The sequence below is a fragment of the Tursiops truncatus genome, chromosome 6 (genome assembly GCF_011762595.2).
Source record: "Tursiops truncatus isolate mTurTru1 chromosome 6, mTurTru1.mat.Y, whole genome shotgun sequence".
NCBI classification, from domain to species: Eukaryota; Metazoa; Chordata; class Mammalia; order Artiodactyla; family Delphinidae; genus Tursiops; species Tursiops truncatus.
The window spans coordinates 6,289,352-6,303,985 of record NC_047039.1 but is presented as its reverse complement, the minus strand read 5'-3'; the positions used below and the strand labels follow the sequence as shown (position 1 = coordinate 6,303,985).

The 14,634-nt window shown below is 46.5% G+C and overlaps 1 protein-coding gene across 5 annotated transcripts in view; it reads right to left on the bottom strand.

Annotated features, from left to right (window-relative positions):
• The window catches only part of GALNT7 (polypeptide N-acetylgalactosaminyltransferase 7), a 117,598-nt gene that overhangs the window by 58,934 nt on the left and 44,030 nt on the right, over positions 1-14,634 (bottom strand). For all 5 annotated transcript variants that reach the window (XR_002175832.3, XM_073805750.1, XM_019932352.3 and 2 more), the window contains exon 2: positions 907-1,367. Coding sequence is in view for 4 of the 5 variants with exons in the window: in XM_019932352.3 (XP_019787911.1) it covers positions 907-1,367 (461 nt within the window). In the remaining variant the exon portion in view is untranslated. The remainder of the gene's footprint in view (positions 1-906; positions 1,368-14,634) is intronic.

Here is a 14,634-nt window from a genome sequence, read left to right as displayed (position 1 = left end):
TAGGTCCGGAATTTGACTGCAGGGTCATAAAGGATGCTGCTGTGGGGACCGTGTGTGTGTGCGTGCGCCTGCTGTGTCCACTTCTTAAAACGAGGACTGTGTTAACCACGCATCACAGGGAATACATCTGGAAAGTTTTGTAGTAGCAGTGAATTAAACTTGCATCCACACCACGGAAGCTAATGGAAGCTGCTTAGACCCTCTGAGTAGAATCAGTTAGTGAATAAACTGAAGGAGAAAAAGCTTTGAGTTCATTCAATAATCACCACTATCAAAAGTCAAGAGTTGGAAACCCTTTGTTTTAAATCACACTACAGGAAAAGCACTTGAACGTGAGGGCTACGGTTTCACCTGTCTGAAGGCGCCTTTTATACAGTACATACTCGGGAGCTTCCGTTCCCAGTTTCAGTGCTGAGGGTAAGAACGGAAGAGGGCAAACAACCAGTTAGTTCCAGAGGCATCCCGAGAAGCATTCCTGTTTACCGTCCCACAGCAAGACAAGGAGCTTTGTCCAGAAGGAGAAACAACACACAGAGAGAGACAGCTCTGTTATTTGCACATTGTCAGGTGAACTTAAAGCACCTCCTATCAAGAGTTACTTCACAGACTGGTACAAGCTCGTTTTCTCTCTGTGGACTGGGAACAGAAAGTTCAGACCGGTGCCCGTCCGGGGACAACACTTTGAGCAGCAGTGGTAGAGGAGACCCCAGAATTTTATACGCCACACCCTCAGTAAAACAACACAAATGGGGAGATCTCCCCCTTCTGGCCACTTCGTGGACCAAAGACCCTCTTATTCCCTTTCAGTGAAGGCACAAAATATGTTTTGCACTCTAACCATCTAAGTAAGTCTAGGTATCTATGGAAACGCGCGCCCAGGTCAGAAAGGGGAGGGGTTGTGCTTACTCTTCTTGTCGTAAGTCACTGACGCTGCGGTCCAGGGAGATCATGTCACTCGCCACCATGTTAAATCCAAACTCTTTAATGCTGGCTTGAACTGCATGTTTGAATTCTGGTCCCAAAACCAACGGCTTGGCTTTCTCTCCAGGGCCACCAACCACTCCGTGAGGCTCGGGCTCTTTGGGTTCAAAGTTACCGAGGACCCCTGGGCGGAGCACAGGATCACGGTACGTGAAAGTCTGAGGCTTAAATGTGAGATACTGCCTCTGCATTATGTCTTTCTGGTTATCTCCTCCAGCATGGCGCTCTTGTTCATGTTTGGCCTTGTTTTTTCTTCTAATAGACTCTAAGTCCACTTCTACTCCTTCAACATGAGGCCAGGGCACCACGGGTTTGAATCTGTCATCCCCAGGAGCTAGTCCATTGCCCCCTCGGTCAGGCATGGGGTTATTAACAGCTCTGTCTTCCTACACAAAAGGGAGGGGGATATACAGTGAGTACATGAAGGCAACCACAACAGAGTTTATGACACCAATTTTCATGTTTTCAAAATAGCTGAGGCAACAATCAAATGGTCTGAAATATGAAACAGAAGCAGGCCATGAATCAGGGCCCCCATTAGAAGGTACCTTTCCCAGGGGGAGCCAAGAAGAGACTATTTCCTTGCCTAACCGTTCCAAGACAAAGAGGTGGATGCATTTTTTTACTTCTCCCCTTATAAACACGACTCTATCAAAGACCCCTTAATAAAGCATATTGCTGTTTTCTTTCTTTTTCCCTATTTTTTTGGCTACGCTGTGCAGCATGTTGGATCTTAGTTCCCCCACCAGGGATCGAACCCATGGCCCTTGCAGTTGGAACCACGGAGTCTTAACCACTGGACCGCCAGGGAAGTCCCAAAGCACACTGTCACAGGTCAGAGCAAGGAGGTTCTAGGACCTGTGACTAAAGGAGGCACTTAACAGGTCCTGTTGTACAGTGTGGTTTTCCCAGTTATCTGGTGTACGAAGAATATGATGTTTTGTCGGTCACACAGCCACATGGTGGCCGTGCTGTTAGGCATCGCCCACCCCGAGGCTGGCTTCGTGCTCCAAATGCCAGAGGAACAGGGCTGGGATTTGCACTCAACAGCCCCCATTAGGTATTTCCTGCTCAGTGAAAGTTTAGCTGAGTTCCAAACTATATTAAAAAAAAAAAAAAAAAAGCCCTAGTGACTGTAACTGAGTCAGCTGGGGCTTTTAAACCACACCCAGTACCTAAGTTGGCCACGTTCCAGAAGCGTCCCAAGGAAACACAGACGCTGTGTGTACAGGTATTCTGGGAGGGGTGTCTCTCTTTCCTCACCCCCTGCACATATCTTCCCATCAGAAGTCCTGAGTGCACGGTGTCCCTGGTGGCGCAGTGGTTGAGAGTCCGCCTGCCAATGCAGGGGACACGGGTTCGAGCCCTGGCCCGGGAAGATCCCACATGCCAGGGAGCAACGAAGCCTGTGTGCCACAACTACTGAGCCCACATGCCATGACTACTGAGCCTGCGCTCCAGAGCCTGCGAGCCACAACTACTGAAGCCCGTGTGCCGCAACTACTGAGCCCGCGGGCCACAACTACTGAAGTCCGCGCGCCTAGAGCCCGTGCTCCGCAACAACAGAAGCCACCACAATGAGAAGTCTGCGCACGGCAACAAAGAGCGGGCCCCCCCCGCCCCGCCGCTCGCTGAAACTAGAGAAAGCCCACGCACAGCAACAAAGACCCAACGCAGCCAAAAATAAATACATAAAGAAACAAACATTAAAAAAAAAAGAAATTCTGAGTGCTTTTGCTTCTGCGGTGTCACATGTGAAGTTTTTCCTGAATCCATGCACAGAGCCTTGTTTCTCAACGTCAGCATCACCTCCGTGGCTTTAAGTATACTGACGTCTGCGTCCCACCCCTCAGACACTGTGATTTAATTGGTTGGGGCATCAGAATTTTAAAAGCTCCCCAGGTGATTTCAATATACATCAGGCTTGCGCTCCTCTCGCTTAAAGGGAGCACCTCCAGCTATAACCAGCAGAGGTCGATAGAGAATGTGTGCAGCTGGGCTGGAGCGAGGTGAAGAGGTCAGAACCGGAACCGCAGACGGCCGGCTGGTCTGCCACCCCCCTCACGCCAAGATCCCCTGGTTCCTTAAGAGATTCATGAAAGAATTAGTACCCCCCTCCCACTGACATGTTTCTACAGTGTTAGAGCTGTCTTGAAAAATGAAGTTAAAAACTTTAAAGAGTACAGAAGCAAGGCTCCAGGTGTGATGCTGATATGCAGGTTGCCGTCTACCAGTAGTTTATCTAGAGACAACGGTCTCTTTGGAAAGTCAGCTAATTCAAATGTGAATTTAGTCGATGATGAAGTTTTGGTAACGCCTAGCTAAGGATTGACTTGAGAGAGTTCAAAAAGGAATTTAACAAGTTTATCTCTTTGTTTAGGTAACACTATAAGCATGTGATACAAAATTCAAAGGATCGCAAAGGGCATACAGTGAAAGGCAAGTTTTCCTACCTTCCCTTCCTCAGAGGTGCTCACAGCCAGCACTTCCTTGTGAATCTTCCTAGAGATATTACATGCAGATATGAACACACATGTGTGTGTATGACAAGAATTTTTTTCTGAACGTGGGACACAGATTTTAATTGACCGATTAATTTTAAAAGGAACCGTAAGACGTTACAACCAGTTCAAAGGTGAATCCAAAGAACAGACAAATACATAAATATCAAGAATACTGCAAAGAATTTACAAATAGAGGCAAAACTGGTAAAACTGGTCAATATCCAGAGAGCAGTAACCGACTGCATTCCACAGTACATGACTGCCATTTCAATGGACAAGACGTCTGTGCATTACTAGCAGTTTTCTATCATTTACAGGATGGTAAAACAGCTCAGAGATAATGAAAGGGTGAGATAACATAGAAAGCCGAGTTAGATAATGCACCCCATAATCTTTCTGGTCCATTTCAAAGTTTCTCCACAATTTTCCTCCTGTAGCACAAAACAACATAAGATGCAGCACTTCGCCTAACCATCTAATGTGATGCCTATCCAGGTATAGGTGGATAAGCCTTCTGGATCAGGTTTCTGACCACCGCACACCTGAGTCGAGTAGTAGGGACGTAGCTGAAGCCTAACCTGTGAGCTCTAAGGGTCAGAGTAGGGCTAGACTGGAGGCAGGAAGCAGCCTTGCCCGAGATCCGTGTCCCGAAGCACTGAGGGCTCTGGTGGGAATTAACCCATCCTGAGGAGAGGAAGCCAAGCACGCCTCTGTCACAAAGAGGCAGGCGCGGAAGCTGGGGGTGATTCCGGTGATGGGAAAGTGTCCTTTTCTCCACTTATCTCCTGGCTCTTTCCAAAATTATACTATACAACCGCAGTGTTGTAATAAACAAATTAAAATAGAGAGGTCATTATAAAACTCTCAGATACTGGACTCAAGTCGTTGATGTTGAACCAAGTACCCCACAAAAAAGGAGGAAGACATGGTCCCCCCACTTCAATTTTCCACATCAAGGCTCCAGTGAACCAGTAACGGGGTAGGTAAAGAATGAGGGGAGGGGAAAAGGGACAGAAAAGTACACTGAACAGGTCACTGAAGGTCAACAGAGCATCCTCTGTAGTGCCTAATATTCCACTGGGGGAAAACGGCTTACTGGAAGAATGCGCAACATGAGAGCACGTGAAATCAGGTACCCGAATTGTGAGAGACGTGCTGTGGTTTAGGTGCGTGGGGTCTGATGCGAGACTCGCCAACTTAAACGTTTCTCAGACTCCCCCACCTCAACAAGAGAACGTTTAATGGATTCGAACTTCGTGCTCATCTTCCTCCAAAAATTGTTTCGATCTTCCCTTTGTCTAACCTTTGACTCTTTTTGGCCGCCAGGCTCGTGCGATCTTGTTTCCGGACCAGGGACCGAACCCAGGCCCTCGGCAGTGAGAGCTCAGAGACCTAACCACTGGACCACCCAGGAGTCCCCTAACCTTTGCTTCTTGGTGTTCTCTGTAGATCTGTTAGGGCCCTGCCTGTCACTCCTACTCACTCTGGCGTCTCCTCTCCCGAGCGAGGTGCAGGTTCATTTGATCTTTCCTACCCCCGTTTCCTCAGCCCACATCTCGCTTCTCATCTCCGGGCCCACAGTCAACTGCTTCCTCAACATGTCTGCTTGAATCAAACTGGCACCTAAACTGAAAAGACCCCAGAATGAACTTCCCATTCACCCCACGTCACACACCCGTTTCCATTACTGTCCTCCCCACCTCGGGGACGGGAGCCACTGCCCACTTGACCGATCAAACACCAGTCCTACGTTGCATCCCCAGCCGCTTGTTCTGACAGCCTACCCATCCCTGACTCCTGTCAACCCTACTGCCTTGTGTAGCTCCTGAGCCCGGTCACTTTCTCCATACCCTCACTGCCGTGAAGTAAGATTCGTATTCTACGGCAAGACAAGAAAAATTTCAACACAGAAGTTCTTCTCTGCCCCTTGGCCTCCTCTCTCCCCCACTGTGCACTGTGTGTCTGCATTATACATCAACCCAACCCCCCATCGGCAGAAACACCTGCTCGGCCATCGAGAGCGACTTTCTCCCAGCATCAACAAGACACCTGCTTAAAAGACAACGTTCCGTCTTGAGCTTGTAAGGGCTCACGTGACCCACCACGATGCCACTTAGATCTGGATCATGTAAACTGTCAATGATACGGCATTGGACGTAGCGCCCTCTGTCTCAAAAAACTTATATACCTGTGCCCGGACTCCTAACAGGCAGAACAGTTCTCAGAGCTTTCTGAGATGCTCTTCCTGGGTTATAATCCTCAAATTTGGCTCAAAAATTTTTTTCCATTTCTTTCGTAGATTGATTAATTTTTCTGCCAACACTGCCAAGGCCACTCTGCCCTCTTAACAGGATGACTAGAACAGGAAGAACAGTGACGACTGCAAACACTGTGTTCTAAGTGCTTCACGCATATTAACCTCTTCAACGCCAAGAGTCAGGTTCTGTGATTACCACCCCCATTGCACAGACGGAAGAGCCAAAAGAGAAGTGACCTAATGTCGGGATCAGTACAAGGCAAGGCTGGAACGTGCATCCGGGCAGAGCCCGTGCGCCTGAACCCCGGGCATTAGTGCTTCTCTCTCCAACGCGTGCACTCGCTGTCTCTCGTCATTACTGTTCTGCACAGCAGCCGGTGTGACTTCCCTGAAATTCAAGTATGAACACGTCCCTTCCCCTGCTTCCAGGCTCCACGCCGGCCCCCTTCCCTCAGGAGAGCAGACACTCTTCCCAGAGCTTTTCTGGCTCCAGCCTGCACTCATCTCTCCACCTCACCCCCTGGGGCAGGAGCAGGAAACACTCCAGGCTTTTTAGACCTCAGGGTCTCTGCCGCAGTTACTCAAGATGCCATTATAGTGCCCAGAGCAGCCACACAGTACGTAACCGAATGGGTACAGCTGTGTTCCCACAAAACCTTGTTTACAAAGACAGGCTAATGGGGATGGATTTGCCCCCAATCCCTGCACTAGACTGGAAGTTCCGTGGAAGGGGAGGGACCACGTCCATGGGATGCACCACTGCACCCCAATGCACGCAATCCTAAGTATTTACTGAATAAATGCATGAATCCTACAATATCTGCCTGACTTATGAGAGAGAGTCTGAGAGGGAAAGGGAGAACACGGACAGGGAAAGAGGGGCTTGATCAGACAGAAGCTTCCTAGCGATACTTTATATTCTCTGAAGAGCGGAGGACCTAACTTTATATTCTGTGCACAGTGCTGTATTCTTAATAACGCTGTATAACAGACACCAGAAAAATTGAATTTGCTCACTTCTCAAAGCCTCCATGTCATTAAATCTGAAGGCAAAACCAAATACGAGAATTGTCTGCCTAACCCCAAGTCAATTAAGAATAATCACGTCAAATCGTCATGTTACATGATTCAAAGGATGACTGTAAAGTAGTACAACACTCAACTCCCCGGAGAGGGAGAACTACAGGCTCCTTCTGCCTGGGAGGGAATGAGAGTCAGCAGTTGCCTTTGTGATTTGCTGGTGTTCAGATACCTTCATAAGCACGAGCTGATTTCCTTAACAGTCAAAATCAACGGATCACTATTGATGATTGGAAATGGAAAACAGAATCGGGAGATAATCTTCTAAGATCAGTATGTTTGTAAAGGTGGAAATGTACTGAAAAACAGAATCACGAATCACCAGATGGAAATACGAGGTTAACAGGAATCAGGTCAGACTACTCACTTTCCATCTTACAATTCACCAAGCTCCCCCTTGACCCCAAATCGCCCTTACGCACGATATCTTTCCCGGATGGTCATGCCTTGGTAGAAATGATATGAATACAAAGGAATTTAGAGCAAAGGAAAGTAACACAGCCTTGGATCTGAAATTCGAGGTGAGCCTAGAAAGCTAAGCTCATAATGAGGAGCTTCTGCAGCCACCAGATCTCTTGAGAAATCAGCTCTGCTTTGGGATGCGTCCGCCACTAACAACTGCTCGCGATTTGGCTGTCATTCTGCCTGAGCCACAGGGTTTACAACATAACAGGTCAAATTGAATTCTACAGTTTAAAGACCCTCTTGATAAATTAGAAAAATCCGAGCTGCATCCCTTCTCCAGCTGCACTCACTCACCTAGGAGGAGCAGAAGACAGCAGGGAGGGAGGGATGAGAAGAGTCAACGAAGTTCAGAAGAAACGAAGTTCAGAAGAAACGGGGTGAGCCTGTGGGCGGGGTGTCCCCAGACTCTCCCCAGCGTGCGGCAGGATGTAGGCATGGGTGGGGTGCTCCAGCCTCAGCACCCGGTTTCTCTCTAGTTACTACAGCTGGTTTCTGAGCTGGCCCAGCCCCTGCTGACATCCTGTGCTCAGGAAGACCACCCACTCTGGCTCCTTTCAGAGGCCTGAGAGTTGACCGCACTGCCCTGGGCGTCGGTGGCCCTTCTGGGGCATGGTGGGTGGGGGGAGGGGAATGAAATGAAAAAAAAATATTTAAAAATATAGGTGTCCTCCTAAAAAGTGGCTATATGACATTTTTGAACATTTACTCATGTTAATAAAGGGAGATTTCCATTGTAAAAGAGCCTCCTGATAGTCGAGATTTGTAGATTTGTATTTTTGTGCATATCACATGGTATTCTTAAAAGAAGTGTCCATCTGCACTGGCACAATGATTTTCTGAAGACAAATTTGCGATCTGCCTGACTTGTATAATGAGAAACTTTCAGTTCGTATGTAAAATACTACATAGTCAGTAGAAAAGTATCAACTATTTTGGGGCAACCAACTATGTGAGTTATTGAAGACAGCCTCGTGAAGGTTATCTAAAATTAGCTACATTTTCTGATGCCTGGAGCCGGCTCTCAGTTGATGCTGTCTAGCATCCTTTAGTCCACTCCCTCTGAAGGCTGCAGGTTCCCTTTTTAAGCAGAAGGCAAAGGCAAGCACTTCATCCCAGCTGTTTCTAATCCACTCAAGGCTTTTCCTCCAGGTCAATCTGGATGCTGAGAGTGGGAAACACTGACCCCTTCCAGCCTTTAACATTATCCAAGAAACAAAACAAGAGTTAAGCAGCTTTCTCCCCACCACTATGTACAAAAACATTGCCACGTCAGTTTCATTATGTTCCACCTTTGGATAATAATTATGCACTGACAGTATCCCAAGTTATAAATAAGACGGTGTCCAATTTCCATCGTTTTCTCTGGTTCAAGTAAATACTTCAGTACGTTTCTAATATTTAACATTACTCATACCATTGGACACTGTATGTGGGTACACTTTTCTTCTTGTGTTTGTGGGCGCACCTCTTCATTCAGGGTTTAGGAACACCACTCTTTAACTGGCAAGAAATATTACCTTTATCTCACCAGAACCCAAACTTAATGGACAAGTAAGAATTTCGTTATAGGACATACATTTATTTAAACTGTTTCACAGATGAGAGGCAATACTAAAAAGAAAGACTTCTGAAATATTAAAAAAGTTCTAATTTTTAAGTTTGATCTCTTTCAACTCTAGATTACTCCAGTGATTAGGTATAGTTTAAAAGCGGTTGACAGTGATATTAGTAAGCGTGGGTAATAAAATCCATCATATGGTATACTTTAAAACAAAACTTGGTTTAACCAAACTAAAATAAGTGATCAAATTGGTTAAAATTATGATAAAATTTACTTTTTAATAACCATGTCAATGCACTGCATTTTTTAAAAGGTATCAGGGTAAACTGCAAATTCCTTAGTGATAAAAACTTTCCATTTTCAACATATAAATTCAAATTACAACTGGAAAAAGGGAGATTTCACACAAGATCCTTCTCTGCATTAACACTCTAATCTCTAATGTTCTATTTTGTAAATGTGAAATGATCATTAAGCACCAGTTGTTCAAGCCAGCAGGTTTGAACGCCCCCCGGGCCCCCATTCTCCCAGGTCCCGAATATTTCTAACACTGTTCTTCCCAAATTGCCTTAGGATCTGTTCACATGTTTCTCCCCAGTCAGACGAGGGCTCTCGGAGGACGGTTATCTGTGTGTAGACAGTAGGTACTCAATGCGTGCTTCTTCATGGACTGAGCAAATGGGGAACATCTAGCTGGGGGGGGGGGGTCACATCACTTATTTATCTGCTGGAATATAAACTGGCTTTGAATCCACTGTCTTATGCCACTGCTGGACTTGGTTTAAGTTAGCATTTTGAGAATCCAAATGAGATAACTGAAAACATTACTTTCCCTACAAATTTAAAATTTGAATAATCCTTTTTTTAGTTTCTCTTCTTCAGATCTGAATAAATCATGTCTGCAAGTGAAATTTGTTATTTCATGGAAAATGAGTACTTCATTTAAACACAAGAAAGTAAACCTGCTGGTGTTAGTCTGAGCCTCTAGTCCAATTTATCTTGCCAATGGTCTCCTGCTAAATTTGGTCCTTGTTTTTAAAACAGAAATAAGCTAGAGATTCTAAATCAGGTCAGAAAACGACCAGATAGTACTCAAGAGGGAATACATTAAAAGAAGAAATGGGCAGATAAAGGACCAAAATATAGGTTAATGTCTACAAATAGGAAAATAACAAACTGGTTATCCTTTCACAAAAAACTTTTATTTCGGGCTTCCCTGGTGGCGCAGCGGTTGAGAGTCCGCCTGCCAATGCAGGGGACACGGGTTCGTGCCCCGGTCCGCGAGGGTCCCACATGCCGCGGAGCGGCTGGGCCCGTGAGCCATGGCCACTGAGCCTGCGCGTCCGGAGCCTGTGCTCCGCAGCGGGAGAGGCCATAGCAGTGAGAGGTCCGCGTACCGAAAAAAAAACAAAACAAAACTTTTATTTCTGAGACTGTTTAATGGCCCAGATCAAAGTTACTATCATAGACAACTAACCAAGAGGTCTATGAAACATGCAATGTGAACACCTTGACGAAATCCAAATAACTTTTATTTTTCATGCCTTAGCTCATTAACGGAGTCATATATCTACTTTACAGGTTTAAAACAATATTTATTATTGTGAATATTTAGTATTAAATCTCTAGCTGATTCGAACTGAATTTTAAGAATCAAACATAGGTACTAAACAATTGATCAATAAATCGGGACTTCCTACGTGGTCCAGTGGTTAAGACTCTGTGCTCCCAATGCAGGGGGCACGGGTTTGATCCCTGGTTGGGGAACTAAGATCCCGCACGGCGTGGCCAAAACAAACAAAAAACCAAAATCAATAAATCATTTTGTAGTAGATTTCAAAAGGTGACGAAGCTATATTTGCCAAAGTTTATGCCATCATTTCAGTGGTAACAGCACAGATGTCGAGACAGGGCTGTAAGAACAAGGCACACCAATGTCACTTAAAAGCCCCATCTCCCACAGGTAATGAAAGGTGGATTATAATACCTCTTAGAAATCATAAAAGGATATAGTGGGTAACTCTGTGTTTGGGAGCTAAGCAATTACTGAACTTTAAAAAGAAAGTTCCTAAGTGGTATTTTCATTCTAAAATTTCTTTTTAAATTGTCAACATTTCATAATAAATATCCTACCACATTATTCCTACAAAATGACCTGTCTAAAAATAAGAAAAGTATTGGGGAAAGAGTGAGGAGAAAAAGATGAAAGCAAAGCAAAGAGAGAAAGAAAGATGGTAAATTAAAATCTGTGAAGATTTTTAAACACATGAATAATTTATGTATGCATATATATTATGTATGTGATGATGGAGAGTGGTAACACACATTTAAAAGCCGAACAGCTTAGTAGGATAAGATGCAAGAAATTAACCCTGCTGAACAGACCCTTTGAAGGAACCATCGCAGCATTCTGTCAGGTGGAGACCGGAGGACCCACTGAGAGCTGAACTGGCAGAAGATGAGGCCCCGCCTGGCCCTCCTCTGCCCACCTGCCCACCCACATACTTTGGGACCTTCTCTCAGCCTGGGACAATCAACTCCACTTTCTTACCTAGAAGAGCTGACACGTGCTCCACTCTCTTTTCCAGATCACCTTTAAAATATTTTAAAAGAGCGAGCCCTACATCCATCCCTGGGGACCATGCTGTTAAAACTTCTTTTTTCTTTTTTAAATCCAGGCACATGCTTATTTAATCCTATCCTTTGATTCTTGTTTCCAATATAACAATACACTTAATAATCTAATACCAGTCAACGCCAAACAGTTTAACTCTTAATTCTCCTTCACATCTGGTGATGCCAGTGAAAGCACTAATGATTTCCAAATCTTCCTGAAAACTTTCTTGGAAATTATGTCACCAAGATGATCATCAATAATTCTTAGGACATTAAGGAAAACATTTTACTAGGGGAGAGCAGAACGAGGTCAAACGTGGTATCTGTGTCAAGAGAGAACTACGGTAATACCCTTTTGAAAGCTGAGAAAGCAATGTCCTATTACCTCTCCAGGGGAGAAGTTCTAGAATGAACACAGCACTCCCACATGAAGTGCTGCTACTTTGCAGAGGGAAATGCATCAAACAGCCTTTCCTCCAGGGCTTCCTTGCTTTGCCCCGAACATAAAAACAGCATAAAAGCATATAAAACAGCTCATAAAACAGCACGGCAATGTGGGGCTTTACCACACATATACTGTGATTGGTATAAAATAATCTTCTCTTGCAAATCTGAAAATAAAATCACCTCAGGAAAGAAAATACCTCAAGATTTTCAGGGCAGATGTATCATTTTAAAGCGTGGAGTAACATTTACTACATGTACTACCATGTAACATTTACTACCCTGTGGACAAGAAATCCATTTGGGGAGGGGTGACAAGGAATTGTAACTATGTGAGAAAGAAAAATACCCTCAGAGTAGATCAGGGTTATTCATGTAATAAACTTTCTGACCTTTTACCTTTCATCTACAACAGGCCTGCTCTCAAGAGGGAATGCTTATCCAGGGATCCTCTAGTTTATCATGAGCGGTATTTGGCATTCAGGTTAATATTTATATGCGTCATTAAAAGGTTAAAGAACTAAAAAAAAAAAAGAAAAAAGAAAGGTAAAAGAACTGTCCTTCTAGTTATCCAAGTATTTATTATAGGTCTGCTACCCGCCAGGCGCTCTCTGACGTGTTAGAAGGCGGCCCAGGCTTCTTCGCAGGGGAAGGGAGGCGGGAAGCGGCATGACCTGGGTTTGCAAACACTCCCCATCCCAGAAGCGGTGGGAAGGATTGCGAGATGGGAGGAAGAGTGGGGCCTGGCAGCCTTTCTAGACCGAGGCAAAGGCACCAAAGCATAAAAAACACAGGGACTCTTCAGTGAATGCAAATGGCCTGGTGTAAGGAGTGGAGAGGACCAGTGGGGAGGTGGCAGGAGAAGAAATGCTGGCGGTGCCTCTTAAAGGCCAAGAGGTTCTGACGGCATCCTGTGGAGCGCGGGCGCCTTGCGGGGAGCAGGCCGGCGCAGAGCTGAAATCTGGAGCGAGGACTCTGATGGAGCAGATGAATGCGGAGAGGAGGCCAGATGTTTTCAGAGTAATAAGAAACCAGTTTAGAAATAAAATGCTGGGAAAAGCTATGCAGGAGAGAATTTCAAGAAAGGAGTCATCAACAGGGCCCAAAACTAGGCGTGTTGTTAAACTAACGAGAACCCCAAGGCCTGAGGGGTGGCTCAGCTCTGCAGCAGGACCCACTCACTGGCTTCAGGACACACGGTGACACCGGCCGAGGCCCAGGAGCCTGGGTCCCGAGGCCTCGGGGCTCCCATGGTATCTCCTCCCCACGCGCCGATGCAGAGCCCACTGTTTCGTCATCCCAGTGCTAGGGGCACCCTGTGGTCCTCGTGTTCTGCCCTACACATTCCTCTGAAGCGTCCGGCTGACGGGCTGTCGAGTACGTGCTGAGCCCCTACTCTCCCGGCCGCGGGGACACAGCGGTGCAAACGCACCCCTGCTACTGGGGGGAGACAGGCAATCAAGTCATCACACAGGTGAGGTGCCACGAGAGGGCTGGTCTAGCCGGGGAGGTTAGGGAAGGCTCCCTGCGAAGGAGGGCTTATGCAGGACGAGAGGTCGAGAGAGGAGGGGAGAGTCCTGCAGAGCCCCCCAGGGACTCACGTGGCTCCAGCACAAAGAGCGGGGGGAGGGATGGTTACCCGTGTGCAGACGGTAGGTACTCAGTGCATCTTTCTATAACACCGCACAAGCCATTTGAGCGACTTCTCGGCTCTGTGGGAAGCAGGGCCACAGCTGCTGGTGAGGAAGGGGAAGCACCTCGTCACCACGGGGAGAAGCCAGCCGGTCCGTCAGGGACACTGCTCTGACACACCCCAGCCAGCCTCGGCCGGTCACACGCGAGCGCCACCAAGTCTGACAGCCCTTCGCGACGAACGGAACGTTAGTTAGAATGCTGGCAAATTAATCTGCGTGGTACTTGGGACAGTCAAGTCTCTCCAGATACTTTGGTTTTATTTGCCAAAATCTTCTGATGGCCCTAAGTCATTCAGGTTAAAAGAAGGAAATTTCCTTCCTTTACTTGGTACTTCGAAGGTGAGCAAGACATTTATCTTGGTATCTACGAATGAAGGAAAGCAGGTAGGAGAGGAAGACAGCAGCCAAGTGTCAGACAAAGCACAGCCCAAGGCAGCAAAGTTCACACAGAGCCTCCAGAGGCTTAGAGTGAAAAAAGGAATTAAAAAGAACCCACAGTGGTAAACCAACTTCTCACCCAAGTGCTTTATTGAAAGCTGATTTCCAAGGTGATGACCACAAAGATGACCACAGGGTGAGGAGGGGGCAGGGCCCTGTGACGAAACGAGCCCGTCTCCTGCCATCCTCGCCATCACCCTCGGAGCAGATGAGAAAACCAAGGCACAGGGTCTGAGGGGCTTGCTGAAAGCCACACACTCTGGGGGTGGCAGGGGCGGGACACAGACCCAGGGTCCCTGACGCCAGAGCCCACGTTCTGGACCACCTTACTCTCTCCCGGGAGGGAGGCAGCCACAAGTTTTTCATACCTTTTAACTATATAAATTGATAAATATCAAGATTTTTGAAATGCAAAAAGTAAAATACAGCCCTTAGAATCACTGTCAATTTCAGTAAATTCATTTCAGCAAAAACGTCCAGACTTCCCCAGCAGTCCAGGGGTCAGGACTCCAGGCTTTCACTGCTAAGGGTGCGAGTTCCATTCCTGGTCGGGGAACTAAGATCCCGCAGGCCACGCAGCACGGCCACACAAAA